At 42.1% G+C, this 14,766-nt stretch overlaps 2 protein-coding genes across 2 annotated transcripts; both read left to right on the top strand.

Annotated features, from left to right (window-relative positions):
- Window positions 1-1,967: 1,967 nt before the first annotated feature.
- On the top strand, window positions 1,968-3,416 carry LOC134192486 (uncharacterized). Its single transcript, XM_062661225.1, has 3 exons — window positions 1,968-2,175; window positions 2,594-3,363; window positions 3,411-3,416. The coding sequence occupies exons 1-3, from the start codon at window positions 1,968-1,970 to the stop codon at window positions 3,414-3,416; spliced, it is 984 nt and encodes a 327-aa protein (XP_062517209.1).
- A 366-nt stretch (window positions 3,417-3,782) lies between these two features.
- Window positions 3,783-14,421, top strand: LOC134192485 (uncharacterized). The gene is made up of 25 exons (XM_062661224.1): window positions 3,783-3,999; window positions 4,076-4,257; window positions 4,333-4,536; window positions 4,608-4,706; window positions 4,766-6,025; window positions 6,340-6,395; window positions 6,449-6,707; window positions 6,775-7,071; window positions 7,135-7,254; window positions 7,320-7,502; window positions 7,565-7,698; window positions 7,790-7,941; window positions 8,007-8,159; window positions 8,216-8,411; window positions 8,479-8,828; window positions 8,901-9,058; window positions 10,021-10,138; window positions 10,203-10,313; window positions 10,356-10,448; window positions 10,511-10,753; window positions 10,810-11,220; window positions 11,289-13,559; window positions 13,625-13,876; window positions 13,937-14,069; window positions 14,131-14,421. The coding sequence occupies exons 1-25, from the start codon at window positions 3,783-3,785 to the stop codon at window positions 14,231-14,233; spliced, it is 7,755 nt and encodes a 2,584-aa protein (XP_062517208.1). The 3' UTR covers window positions 14,234-14,421.
- The last annotated feature ends 345 nt before the right edge of the window (window positions 14,422-14,766 follow it).

Below are 14,766 nucleotides of genomic sequence, written 5' to 3'. Positions count from 1 at the left end.
CAACGTTTCCACAGGAATATATCTGTACATGAATTACTACTACTCTAACAATTTCGGCTGTCACTCGACGTTGTCTAAAAATTTTATATCACAGGCCAGAAAAAATGCAGTTTTATATAGGACATACAGGAATAGACGACGTCAGTGCCGTTGCGATATTTCGCACAATTTCTTTGAGTCTAATGAAGAAGGAGTTCATCTGCAAAATGACTACTATAGATACTCTAACGCACGACTGCAACTGGATTTCACCGTTTCCAATAATTTCTTCTCAAATAACAGCGGCACAGACTTATTCCTTTCAAGAAATGGAGACTGGAATGGAATATTTAGTATTTACTCCAACACGTTTGAACGACATCGAGTTGGAAGAGGAGGATGTTTGACGTTGCAAGGTTATACGAATAGAACCACAAACCCTCACCCAATCTGACTTTGTATTTATCAACAACACAATGATCGACAACTACGTAACCGAAAGTGACACTTACCATCGAGATGGTCGCTCTGCCGTCCTGATTGTGTCCACTTCAGATCGTTTTCTAATCAAAAATAATCATTTTGATAATCCGGGATCTCTATTTGAGTTGGGAGTCGAGATACCAGTTCAAAGCTCTCAAGAGAGAGTCATCGATGTGACCAACAATTACTGGGGAACGACAGACGAAAACATCATTATTGACCGCATTCATGACTTTGGTTACTGTTCTCGCTTAGCTTCTGCACAATATTTTCCTTTTCTCACTTCTAAGAACGGTCCTGCAGCTTCCCCTTTCTTTTCTGCAACACTGACTATCACTCGTCCTAATAGCATCGTACGAGGGCGTGTGTCGAGCAACACAATATTAGCAGCTTCTGGTAGCCCATACGTTGTTACTGGAGACATCACCGTCTTACCTGGCAATACACTAACCATAGAATCAGGAGTAGAACTGAAATTCACTCACAATACTGGAATTCTAGTGGAAGGACAGCTCATTGCTCATGGCAACGACAATTCTCCAATATTACTGAGAGATGATAGCTTTGCAATTAGTGACCTGCAGCTAGAAGAAGGTAGTTTAAGACTCGTTGACGGTCCATTACAATGGAGAGGAAGAGTGGAAATATTTCACAATGGCAGCTGGGGTCCAGTCTGCGCTGTGCATAATTACAGTAGTTGGCGATGGTGGAGAAGACATGATCATTATAACACTCGAGTGATATGCCGAGAATTAGGATACTCTAACGCTAATTGGCAATGGTCATACGTTGATCCATCCCTGGAAACTTCGACTAACGCAGCGTGGCTAGAACATGTATTGTGTAGAGGAGACGAAGAGACTCTAAGGCAATGCATCAATTATGATTTAAAGAAAACTACCTGCCGCTACGGTCAATTAGTGGCGTCATGTTTCAGCCAAAACGTCGACGGTCATTATAGAACGCACAAATCCGTTTATCATTGGACTGGAGTTCGATACTCTGCTGGAGCGTCAGGCAAATCTTCAATGAGAAATGTGATTATTAGTAATGCAGGAATAGCAAACGCAGGTCATATAGCTGCCGTTCAAAATGTTGGAGCAAACGTTGAGTTATTCAACGTCGTCGTCAATAAGAGCGCGTGGACTGGAATAGAAGTTAGTCATTCTCCTCATACCAACATATCTCAACTGACGGTGGAAGATAGCGATGGTAATGGAGTTGAACTGATCAATACGGCTGCTAGTTCTATTACACACTTGACAAGCAACAACAATGTCGGTCATGGTCTGGTGATAAGAGTCGATAGTGTTTTACAAAGAATGTGGGATATTCCTGTCTTACATAAACAAATAGTTGATATCTGCGCAGTGTCCAGCTCACTCTCGGCTGCTTCCTCGTTTTTCCTCAGATTCATAGCCACACCTATTTCAAGAGGTTCCTCTATCCAATCCTGCTCTGCAAAAATTGACGCCACTTCTCAACACGTTATCTCTGTTCACATCATGGCTATACGGTTTCAAGACTGGGACTCATACGTTACCATCGACCAACAGAATGTTTTCCGGTGGAATCGATTAGAACCCAACTATCCTCTCCACTACACTTCACAATCTCAAACCATTACAGTTGACGTAAGAGCAGAATTTACCGACGAAAGATATACGTTAGAAGACAACTACTTTCTTGCTTACATACAGCAGCATCCCACAGGTTAGTGGCAAACCTCTTAAGCTAAACAATTTTATACAACGTTCAAAGAATTTACAACATAAGAAATAAAATTCAAATAATTAGGTTGACTTAATAGTACAGTCAAAAATATATAGTACTGTACCCGTACTGTCTATACCCGTCAGCCAGAACATTACTTTTCCTGGCATGTGACCAGTTCTGGCTATATGAAATTTAGGGTACAATTACGTAAAACTATTGTAAACAGGCAGCTGTCCAACAGCTACTATGTTTACAATAAAGCCGACATCGGCCACAACGTTTACCGTGCGCAAGCACACAACACGTTGACTGTCTGGATTGCATGCTATAAAAAAGATGTTTCCAAAATACAATTTAAGAGAGTAATGCAATAGACAAAAGGCAAAACCTATCAACAATATTTGAACTTTTACAGATGTAAATACTCAACAGATGAGCTCACATTACATTGCAAGAGCATTCCTGATGAATAACGGATTATCAGGCTTGGCACTCAATACCAGCAAGAGCAGCCACGAAAGATACGATTTCTCCCTCAGTGACTCTGTTGTGTCAAACAACACTGTCGGAGGGATTGACGTGGTGGCTACAAGCTCAGGAGGCAATGGATACGGGTCGACAGTACATACTTTTGAATTGAGCAGAAATATTATTTCTCGTAACGGACAGTTGGCTACAACGACGACACATCTAAGATCTAGCGGTATGAACATGCAAGTAGACAAATCCAACCTTCTCATACAAAACAATATCATTGAGAGTAATGCAAGAGGAGCTATTACCTTAACGTTAGACAAAGCAAATGAGAGCTCGTCTGTTGTTTTAAGCAACAATCAGATTGAGGCAAATATGGGAGGTGCCGCAGTGTCGTTGTCTGCAGCTAGTGGCACGACGGGACCGCGAGCATCGATCACAGATAACGATATCAGTCATAATTCTGCTGGCATTCTGCACGACACATTATCTATCACTAACGTCATTGCTAACGTGAATAGAAATACGTTTTACAACAACACAGCTCGTCACACCGTACGCTGGCAAACTGCATCACAACATTCGGTAAACAACCAGCACTGTTCACATAACATCTTCTATTTGAATGTGGGGGAGAAACCAAACGAGAGGTGGACCATACTAGCAGAAGGTGTTGCCGCTTCGTATAGTGGAAATGTGTTCTTCAACCCTGCCAATACATATGAAATGGTAGCAGGAGCGGATCAATACCAAGGAAGTCATGAAGCCAAGAACAACTGGTGGGGAACAGCAAACTTGAACAAAGCAGAACTGAAAGTATTGGACAAACACGATGAATCTTCCAGAGCAAATATAGATATCACGCCCATTAACGACACCAACCCTTGGTCAGTTCGACCAGGTATATCTCTATCTTTCTGCACTGTCTTAACTTACAAATAATAGTTTCAACTGTGTATTCTTTAGTTTGTTCTTTTGGCTGGAAAGAATTCAAACAAAACTGTTATCTCTACGTAAAAGGAGCAAGAAGTTGGTCTGCAGCAAGTGCTTATTGTCAGGTAAGTGACCATAAGTCTATCAATCAGAGCTATAATATAATATAAGCAGAAGTTAATCGTCAAACTACCTCAATGTTTATTGTTGTCCGCTTACAGAATCGAGGCGGACAACTAGCGTCAGCTCTAAAAACAACAATGTATGCTACACTAATACCGTCATGGTCAACTGCAACAGAAGTCTGGTCTCATAACCAAGGGTCTGACCAATGTGTCAGTCAAACATATGGTGGAGTGGAAACCAAAAGTTGCAGTCTCCATTTACCGTTTTTGTGCATAATCATTTCTTCTAGTATAGCACTTGTAACTTAATAGTTCGTTGGTAGAAACTCAATAGTTAACTATATACGTGTTCATGCCTTGTGTAGGAGACTGTCCAAACAGTTGTAGTCAGCATGGTCGATGCAACAGCAATACTCGAACTTGTTTATGCAACAAAGGATGGGCAGGAAGCGATTGCTCCGATTTCGATTGCTCCCAAGTTAACGAATGCTCGGGATATGGTACGTGTGTTGGACCTAATCAGTGCCGTTGCAGAGTTGGATGGAAGGTCAGAGGACACCATGTCTTGTATTCACTACTCTAAGCCACACACTTCGCGTATTTGTGCTGTTACTTCCAACAGGGTCGCGCCTGCACCACCACATATTGTGGATTATATACAACATGTCACGCATGCAGCAGACAAGCAGGATGTGGATGGTGTGATGAAAAGCAGCAATGCCTACCGGGATTGGGAATTGGGCCCGACAAACACATCTGCTCGTCATGGTTCTACTACGCTTGTTATTCCCCACAGACAACTCATTCCTGCTCGCAGCGAATTAAGGTAAGAAATTGTGTAGTGATGAGCAACGGAGAATGTTTTTATAGTTAACTGCTATTGATGTCTCTACGTAGGAGATCGGATGTAATGATCCGTGTAATTGGAAAGTGGCAACAAGCAGCAATGAAACGTGTCAACATTGTCACGATATTGAAGCTTGTTACAACGGCAGGGTGAGACTACATGTGTAACAAAAAATTACGTAGTCATCAGTTTAAAGTTGTTTGAGCAGGGATCTTGTTCGTCGTGGAACGAAGCTCAATGTCCATACGGTAGAGTGACTCCAGACTACGGACTGGACATAAACGAGCCAAAAGTAGCAAGTCACTTGCCTCTTTCTCAACCGTCTGCTCGTCAAAAAAGAAAACGTCATATTACTTTTGATCAAACTACTCGACGTTCTTCTGTCGATCTCTTTAACGACGTCAAAGTGTTTGGTAGTGATCATGTTATATATCGTATGATGGGACACCTCACGTCAGAAGAGTCACTCTTTATTACCAAACCATCTTTACCTCTCTTCAGTGGTCACATCATGGCTAGCAGTCAGAGTGGAGGAGTTCTAGATAAAGTATCTTCTGTTGGCAGCATTGGATCGTACCAGCTAATCAAAAGCAGATCAGCCACACTAGAGAACGTTATCAAATACGCTGACTTTCGCGAAAACGTCGAACTGGAGTCTGTTATTCACAAGGCTGCTATAGAACATACTCCCAATTCTAATGCACTGCTACAGATCTTGAACTCCAGCTTTCCGAATTTGTCGGGAGCGTCGAGAACGTTAGTTATACCGTCCAGTAAGCCAGTCTATAAGTGCGTCGGTGATTGGCTCAACGACACGTATGTGATTGCCATTTCCAAATCTTCAGAAATCCTCGTAAATGGAGAAGCTATTGTGAGCAATCAAAGTTTCGGATTTATTGAAATAGTGCAATCGATCGAAGCGTCTGGAGGTCACACGTTCGTCCATACAATTCTGGCCGATTGTTCCTCTACTACAGCACCAGATTCAATCAAATCATTTATTAGAACAAAGAGTAGTCCATCTTCTGACTTGTTACCGTCTATAACAGGAGTAGGAGGAGATGGTCGACTGGGTCTACTTGTTTACGAGAATCAACTGCCCAGCAATCTCGACATAACAGTCGGTGACGCAGTGGTAGGTCGGCCCAGCGGTTCCATCGCCGGTTACGTTAAAGACAAATACAACTCGTTCGATGACAAGATCACATACATTGAATTGGAACCGACCAGCGCTATCGGCAAACCTCTGTGTAGATCAACGAATTCTGATGGAATTGTAGACAGCAATGATGACGGTACGGAATTAGGCGACGTTGTGGTCATTGTCGGTACCACTGATATTCAAAATAATGCGCCAATAATACACGATAGAATCGAAAAAGGATCTCTCTCATTGTCTGCATGCGACCCTATCTCATCAAGCAACCTAGAGCCCACATTCAGTCTAGATCGTATTCTCAATCCTCAGGTAAAGAATTATATATATATATATATATATATATATATATATATATATATATATGTATGTATGTATGTATGTATGTATGTATGTGTGTGTGTGTGTGTATATATATATATATATATATATATATATATATATATATATATATATATATATATATATATATATATATATATATATTAGACATGTCATTCCAGATTTCGGTTGGCTTTGGAACTGCTTCGCTAACAACAGAAATCAAATTGTCATATGATCTTAATATTACCATGACGTTCCGAAGTAACCACACTTCACCATTTGTTACCAAGTTTGGATTTCAGTTTGACGGGAATGTTCACCTATTTACAAGAAGCAAAGTAGCTCTTAACGTAACAAGGTAAATGTTCTATTCAATCTCAGACAAAGGAATGTTGCATTGATTGTATCTAGAGACGGAAGTGTCAAAGGCCCGGCGGGAATCAAGGCCGCACCTCTTCCTAGACAACGCAAACCGTTCTGTATCACTGTGGGACGTCTTTGCATTCCGGGTACACTCGGGTTTGAGGCATCACTGTCATACAGTCTCAACTATGATGCAAAGTCTTTAGACTATTCAGACATCGAAATAGCTCACGAGTACGTGACCAACGGAAGTCTTAGAGCGGGAATCTTGTGGCGCAATGACGTTGGCAGCGAGTACGTTAGAGACGTAAGTTGCACCTATGGTTGGTAAGCGACTCGCCATCTCTAATTTCCTGTTAATTTTAAACTGTAAGGCTAAAGTCAAATCTTATCAAGAAGTGCTTTTGAAAAAGTTCATATCAAAGAGTAAAATAAAACGACGAAGCTCTTCACTCGAAACGAATGTTTCCCCAAACTTTCGAATCACGTGGCCATCTCCCTATCGACTACCTAAACATGTCTACACAAGAGTACCATCATTTATAGAGAACAGAGTGGGTGTGCACGTCACTAACACATTGTCTTCTTCTTCACTCACAATAAACATCCAACCGACTTTACATGGAAAATGGACAGCAAAAGAGTGTTCTTCGGGCTGCCCTCTTGATAAGGTGACACAAACAGATAATGGAATGTGATGTGATTAGTGACTAAATATTGTGATAACATTGCAGAAGTTAGAAATGGAATCACTGGCTGGTGTGAGCAACGTTGCTGGTTCTATGGAACTTTCCTTGCAAAACTTTAAGATGACAAAACAACTTCAACCATTGCAATCAAGTCATTTCATCGATGTAAAGTCAGGTGTGTGCATGAAACAGGAAACAGATTGTCCATGTGAGTGTCCCGGCCGTGCAAGCTGCGAAAAAAAGAATGGCATCAAAGATTCAAACGTTGCCTTCAATGTCTGAATTCTTATTGTTCCTCCCCGTGTCCTCTGGGTAGAGTCGAGCAATATAACTTGAAACAAAACAAAGTAGAATGCAAATGTCGCTGTGCTGACTTCAGTCTTAGAGACAACGGAAACAGTGGCGATTGCAAGGTATACTATCACCATCATTGTCTCTTATCTATGCACACAAGGTCGATTGAGCATTTTTTCAGCAGTGTGACTGTACATGTCAAGATGGAACTAAAAGCACCATTGGACCAGACGGTCAATGTGACTGTTCTTGCAAATGTAGAAATTGCCAGCACTCCACTCGCGGTCCAAGTGGTTGCATTTGTCTCAATGACAAGTAACAATTCTCAACACTTTCCATATTTGTGTTTAAATTGTTAATTATTGTCAATTTTTTCAAAACAATGTATTTTCTCACATTAATTTAGGTGTCCCTCATGCCTTGAGGGTATGGAAGCAGTGTGGCAAGACTGTGTGTGCAGCTGTCAGTCTAAACAAGATCGAGGAGGTCTACCTCCCGTTTGCGCTGAAGGATGGAGAGGTCCTTTCTGTGATGTTCCCGACTGCAGTCCTTGGCCATGTTAGCTTATTCTATCAAATGCAAGTCCTCAACTCATCATAATTACTGCTTCATTCTCATTTTAGACTGCTCTGACAATGGCAACTGTACAATACCACAAAGGGATCAAGCCGATCGACATCCATACTGTGTGTGTGAGCCTCAATGGATTGGCAGAGGATGTCAAATTGCAAGACCGAGAAGAATAGCAGGAGATCCACATTTGGAAACTCTTGATGGTCTGTATGAAGCAAACTTCCTTCCGCTCTCTCGTTTGTAAAATGTCATATCTTAGGTTTCAGCTACGACTATTTTGATATCGGAGAGTTTTGGTATTGCAAAAGTCGTGACAATGACTTTGGAGTTGCAACACGATTTTTCAAGTATCAACGAGTGTCACTCATTGGAGCTCTAGCAATCAAGGTGGAAAGTAATATTGTAACAATTACAACTCCACACAATCCTTCTCCAAATGATCTCCCTTTTGTGAGGTACGAAGCAGCCGTCCATCTTACACAAGTTTCTAACACATAATATCTATCAATTTCTTTCCTATAGAATTAATGGTGTTGTCGTGACTCCACTAAAAGAAGAGAAGCTGAGTTTAGCTAATGGCAGAGTGCATATGGAAGCCACTATTTATCATAATGATTCCTCATCAACAAATGAAGAAGACAGCGGCACCATTAGAGCTCTCATTACTTTCCAGTGGTATAATGATGTCTACTTGTCTGTTGAAGTTCGCTACAGTCCTGGCATGAAAAGACAATTCATCAATATTCTCTTCTCTCCCGTTGCCATATTCAAAGGCAAAACAGATGGTCTGTGTGGCTACATGGACGGAGACTTGAATAATGATCTGTTGGGATCAGATGGAATCACTTATTCACTAACATTTGCAAAGACATGTAAGGTCACTTCTTTACAGACTGCACTCTATTTGCTGTGACATTACTGTGGTGCCCATTTGATGTTTAAAGGGAGAATCACGCAAACGTTTAGTGGCTCTGGTTTGAATGGCACGTGGTCTTGGTCTCACTCCAACTTTCACAAAGACGATGTGATGGATATCTCCTACACCGATCCTACATTTGTACCACTATACAGCATTGCAGACTTGCAACCATCTCTCAGACAAGTATGAGTGTTACACTGTAAAACTATTGGCAGTAGCTGTAAGCATATCAATGTGGCTATGACTATGCATTCAGCCATGGAAATTTGTGTCAGTGACTTAGCCTGGCAGCTCTTTGAGGGAAATTCCAAATTCCCCCAAAGTTTTCTAGACTTTTCCAAATCGTGCAGATCAAGAGAAGTAAACAAGAGTTGATTTGAGATTACATTTATTAAAATTGTATGTCCTGTCATACTTAAGTATAACAATTATCACTAGCGCGTAGTAGCTAATTGTAAAGGCAGTACTATCTAATAAGGAGTTTTGATCAAAATTTTGATATGAACCCGAAACCAGTCTTGCTCCCAACTGCTGGGGTAACGCGCCACGTCACGCCAGTGTGTGTGTGTGTGTGTGTGTGTGTGTGTGTGTGTGTGTGTGTGTGTGTGCACGTGTGCGTGCGTGTTCGTTCCTGTGCAATTCAAAATAAAGATTTTTAAACCAGAATTTCACCGTGAATAGGCTAATTCATATCCTAATTAATTAGCTATAAATTTTAGTTGTCTAGAACATTACCCAGCTACCATTGTCTATCTTGAAAAACCCTACACTTACATTCTAAAGAAAATAATACAACTGTAGATGATTCTACATCGACGAAGGTCCAGATCTACCTACAGAAACGAGTCAGACAAGTCTAGGTCTGATTTGCTAGGCAACAGACGTTATTTCCTACTTCGATGGGCAGCGTTTGCTTCCGTTTCAATGCCAATAAGTTGTCTACTGTGTACAATCGGGTACAGTGTACAGAACGAACACTCTAACCTGTTTGTGGTAGATATAAACGAGAATTAGAAATCGAGAAAAAGCGAACAACCGTCATAATATTTCTACGTTGTATAGCTACATCTTGATCGTTATCGAGCTAGAGTTTAGCGTTACAAGTATTACGTATATAATTACACTAATTGAATATTTCTGCCCAGATGGCCATATCAGTGTGCAGTCAACTGAATCTAACGGGAATAAAACTGAACGAGTGCATATTTGATGTAGCGGTCACTAACGACACATCCCTTGCCGAACAGGAAGCATTCAAGATTGGTAATATTTATCTGAAGGGTGTAACCGATCTAACTTTAGTAGAAATTTTCATCTTGTTTGTCAGGATGTCCAACTCAATGTTCTGGCAGAGGTCGTTGTGTTAACAACACTTGCGTGTGTGTTTCGGGATGGTTTGGAGACGAATGTAGTCGAGGTTATTGTTTCTGTGTTGTTGGTTTGTGTGCAGCCCGTGACCCTACCTGTTACCTATCTATAGGTGCTTGTGCAAATTGCAGTGTAAATGGGGACTGTGTGTCCGGATTCTGTCGCTGTCATTTTGGATGGGATGGACCATTCTGTGAAAGGCCTGGTCAGTACTCACTTTGTCGACTAGCCGATTTTTCGAACTCAACTAATGTGTCTGTTTTGCAGCTACTTGCTTTGGCGTATCAAACTGTACTAGTGCTTCTCATGGACTGTGCAAGTCGGACGATGTGTGTGAGTGTACACCAGGTTATATTGGTGAGGCGTGCAATGAGAGAGCGCGTTGTGATAACTTGAACCATTGTTCTAATCATGGCGTGTGTGTCGATCATGATAAGTGTGAGTGTGAGTTGGGTTGGGCTGGTATTAACTGCACTCTCTACTCGTGCGAACTCAATGGATACTGCAGCGGTCAGTAGTTTCTTGGCGTCACACGAACTTTTCTCTATTGTGTGTTGATTTCATAGGCCACGGTCGATGCGTCGATTTTGATGTGTGTCAGTGTGATGTGGGATGGGCTGGTGGTAGCTGCACCACTCCTCTCTGTAACGGTGTAGACGAGTGTTTTGGTAACGGCGAATGCGTGTCACCTAACGTTTGCCAGTGCTACGATGGATATTCGGGTAGCAATTGTGCCGTTGCCGACGTTTGTCCTGAAGTGAACGATTGTTCTGGTAACGGAGTGTGCCTTTCGAAAACAAAGTGCAGATGTTACTCTGGCTATTCTGGTAAAAATTGCAGTCAAGCACAGTGCAAAGGAAGGAACGATTGTTCCGGTCACGGCAAATGCGTTGAAGTGGATCTGTGTGAATGTGAGTTTGGATACACCGACTCGAACTGCAGTTCCTACTCGTGCGAGACACATAACTTCTGTTCAGGTCAGTCAATTGCTAGATGAATAATGCAAATGAGAGTAGTATTTCTATGTAATGTTCTGTACATTCAGGTCATGGAACGTGTCCATCGTTTGACCGATGTTTGTGCCAAATCCATTGGAGTGGTGTAGCTTGTGACATTCCCGATTGCTCCAACGTGGACAATTGTACCGACGTTTCTCACGGTACCTGCATTGCTCCAAATACGTGCTTATGTGAGGCGCAGTATGATGGAGACAGTTGTAATGAAACAGCAGAAAGCAACGCCAACCCACCAGTATTTGCAACATCAAAAGTCAGTCTGATAGCTGCGTCTACCAGTCGCGTGGGATCGACAATTTTGAGTTTATTTGCTACCGATGGTGACCGCGGTAAAAACGGACACTTATCTTACTCTCTCACCAGCACTAACAACAACCATACATATTTTCGATTAAATGGTAGCTCGGCTGATATCATTCTATCAAAGTCACTCGAGTATTTAACTGGATCTCTATTGACTTTTAATGTCATTGCTACTGATGGTGGCGTGCCGAGTCTAACAGGATCTGTAAACATTGAAGTATCCGTAGTGAAGCCCAATGAACATTGTCCCGTCTTCAAAAATCTTCCCAAAGTCGTTCATGTTCCGGAGGGTGCTGGGATCGGATATGTGATAGCTCACGTAACGGCAACCGACGACGACGGTACGGATTCGGTCAATGGTGTCGTCAGCTATTCGTTGGAAACGACTAATGCAAACACCATCGCTACGCAAAACCAACTGTCGAGCGATGTGGACGCGTTTTCAATAAATACGAACTCTGGAATGATAACATCCCGTCGTCCACTGTCCGATGATACGTATAGTGTGATAGCAGTGGCGTCAGACCAGGCCAGTCCACCTTGCAGCTCTACAGCTACTCTTCAAGTTAATGTACTCTCCTCTAATACTCCTCCTCTCTGTGAACCATCTAACGTCGCCACATCTCTTCCCTACACTACAGCAGTCGGTTCGCATGTTTTGCGTTTGGATGCCGTAGACAACGATAACGGGACGGATGGAAATCTGACCTTCTCTTATTCTAACTTTCAATCACTTTTCTTGCACAATGTATCACCATTGGCACTGATGCAACGTAACAAGACAGCATACTTTCAGCTTTCCAATCCACTCCGCTCACTTGCCCACAGCAATTTCAAATCTTACGATCTCTCGTTTTTGGTAAGTGTGACAGACGCTGCTCGTCGTCCCAGATCGTGCAGTTTTGCAGTCACTGTTCTTGTCACGCATCCATTTCAGTTTAGACACACTTCGCTATCGTCTAGCATCAACGAAAACACCAACAAAGGAGTTCCATTGATATTAATCCCATCGTTGGAATTGATGACGAACTTGAGTGGAATTATATACAATCTGCACAATGCAGATCAGTTACCGTTTTCTATCGACCCAACTACAGGAACTGTGACCGTTTCTGGATCAATCGATTACGAAGCAATCTCTTATTACGATATCGCCATAGTGGCTGGCACCTCCGTTGACCCTCAAGCTTTTTCTGTTGCTCACGTCGACATCACAGTAATAGACGAAAATGACAATCCTCCTCGTTTTCCATTTTCACATTACAACGTCTACGTAAAAGAAGACGTGGCCAAAGGCGTAACACTTTTGTCTCTTTCAGCGACTGATGCAGATTCACTAGGAGGACCGGTCGTGTATTCACTGACTTCGCAGTCGCCATCTAAAGAAGACCAACATTTTGTGGTAACAACGACCGTCAATGGAATCACGATTGATGTAGCAGATGACGCCAATCTAGATTACAAAATTACAAACAGATACCAATTAGTAATCAAAACGTGGGACCGCGCGAATCCTCGCTTGTTCAGTGAAGCGTCTATCACAATTCACGTAGAAGAAGGAGACTTCCCAAGTCCGGCTTTCCAACGACGCTCATACGACGGTTGGGTGCAAGAGCACGCAGTCACCGGAAAGATTGTGTTGACTATACCAGCTCTAGTCAATGGCAAGATAGGCAATCGAGTCACCTATTCAATAACAAACCAGATGTCCGACGCATTGCCCATCTCCGCATTCGACGTGTCTGCTAACGGCTCCATTGTCGTATCTAATTCGTCTCTTCTTGATTACGAGACTCTTCATCAGATCAGCTTCACACTTGTCGCTACGGTTACTAAACCTCGTCTACGCACAGCTCAAACGACCGTCATTGTGCAACTCGAAGATGTTAATGACAACCGACCCCAATTTGACAAAAATGAGTATGAAGGTGAAGTTGTTCTCGACGCTGCCATTGGGTTCACTCTAGCAAATGTGACTGCTCAAGATGCTGACTCGGGTAACTGTGTATAAAATAAGTTTGACTTTAAGTTCTAAACATTTTTCGTTGTTTCTGGAGTATAGGCTTGAATGGCCATATTTCCTACGGTATCGAGTCTGGAAATGACGACGGAATATTTTCCATCAACGCGATGGGCAAAGTTCAGTTGGCAAGATCGCTGAACGAGAGCGGCCTCGACAGATACACGATCACAATTGTAGCTCGTGACCACGGACAGCCACCTCTATCGTCTACAGCCACCGTCTACATTACCGTCCTCTGTTCGTCAATGGGAATATGCCCACAAATGGCACACGTCGATAGCAGTTCTACAGGTAGCTTTCAATTCTATTTTGTCTATAATTGAAATGTTCACGTTTTACTTGTTGCTTTAGATGTCCCGGTTGGAGTGATCGCTGGAAGTGCAATCGGCTGTGTTGCCATCATCGTAGTTATCATTGTGACTGTACTCGTACTGAAAAAGAAAACAAGAAAACAATCACCACCCAACCAAGAGTGGACGGCGAGGTGTATACACAATAACGTGTTTCTGCCTTCTTATTTCAGTAGGCAACCGTTTTTGTTTCAGTGTGCCAAATCCAATGTTTAATGATTTGGCAGACATTTCAACCGAGATGTTCCACAGTCCCGCAAGCACCGATGATAAGCCAATCTACGAGACGGTGGACTAATAAATGTGTACTAGCTCTTTAACAAAATGGGGAGACAAACCAAACTGTAACAGTATATCTAGCTAATGGTTGCATATCGCCTAATCTGTTGTTGCGTCGTCGCCTTAATTTTGCTGCTGTTGTGCTGATTGCTTGCAGGCACACATTGTTAACAAGCTGGTCTAGTAATAGAAGTGATTCTATAGTTAGATGTGCTGAAACGTGAACGTGTCCTTTGTTGTCACTAGCTCGAGTTACGACTGCATGGCTCTTTCTTACCACGACAAAATGTCTCGAAATTAATACGATATTCTAGTAATCACGACCTAGCGACGCAACGGTCCTAAATGAGCACTCTGTGACTGTTTGTCACGACACAGCTCTAGCACCATATTTGTTTAATTGCTATATCTACCCAGGTCCCTTCGTATGAGTTCACAGGGTAACCAGATTTTTTTAGAAAATGTAACTTACATACGCGTAATACCGTCCTCTATAATGTTACAGTTGATTACTTATGTTAATTAATTAATTAATAAAATGCATATCTTGAA

Source organism: Corticium candelabrum, chromosome 16, assembly GCF_963422355.1.
Source record: "Corticium candelabrum chromosome 16, ooCorCand1.1, whole genome shotgun sequence".
Classification (NCBI taxonomy): Eukaryota; Metazoa; Porifera; class Homoscleromorpha; order Homosclerophorida; family Plakinidae; genus Corticium; species Corticium candelabrum.
Note: the sequence above shows the minus strand (reverse complement) of the source record. Positions and strands in the feature narration are given on the sequence as shown.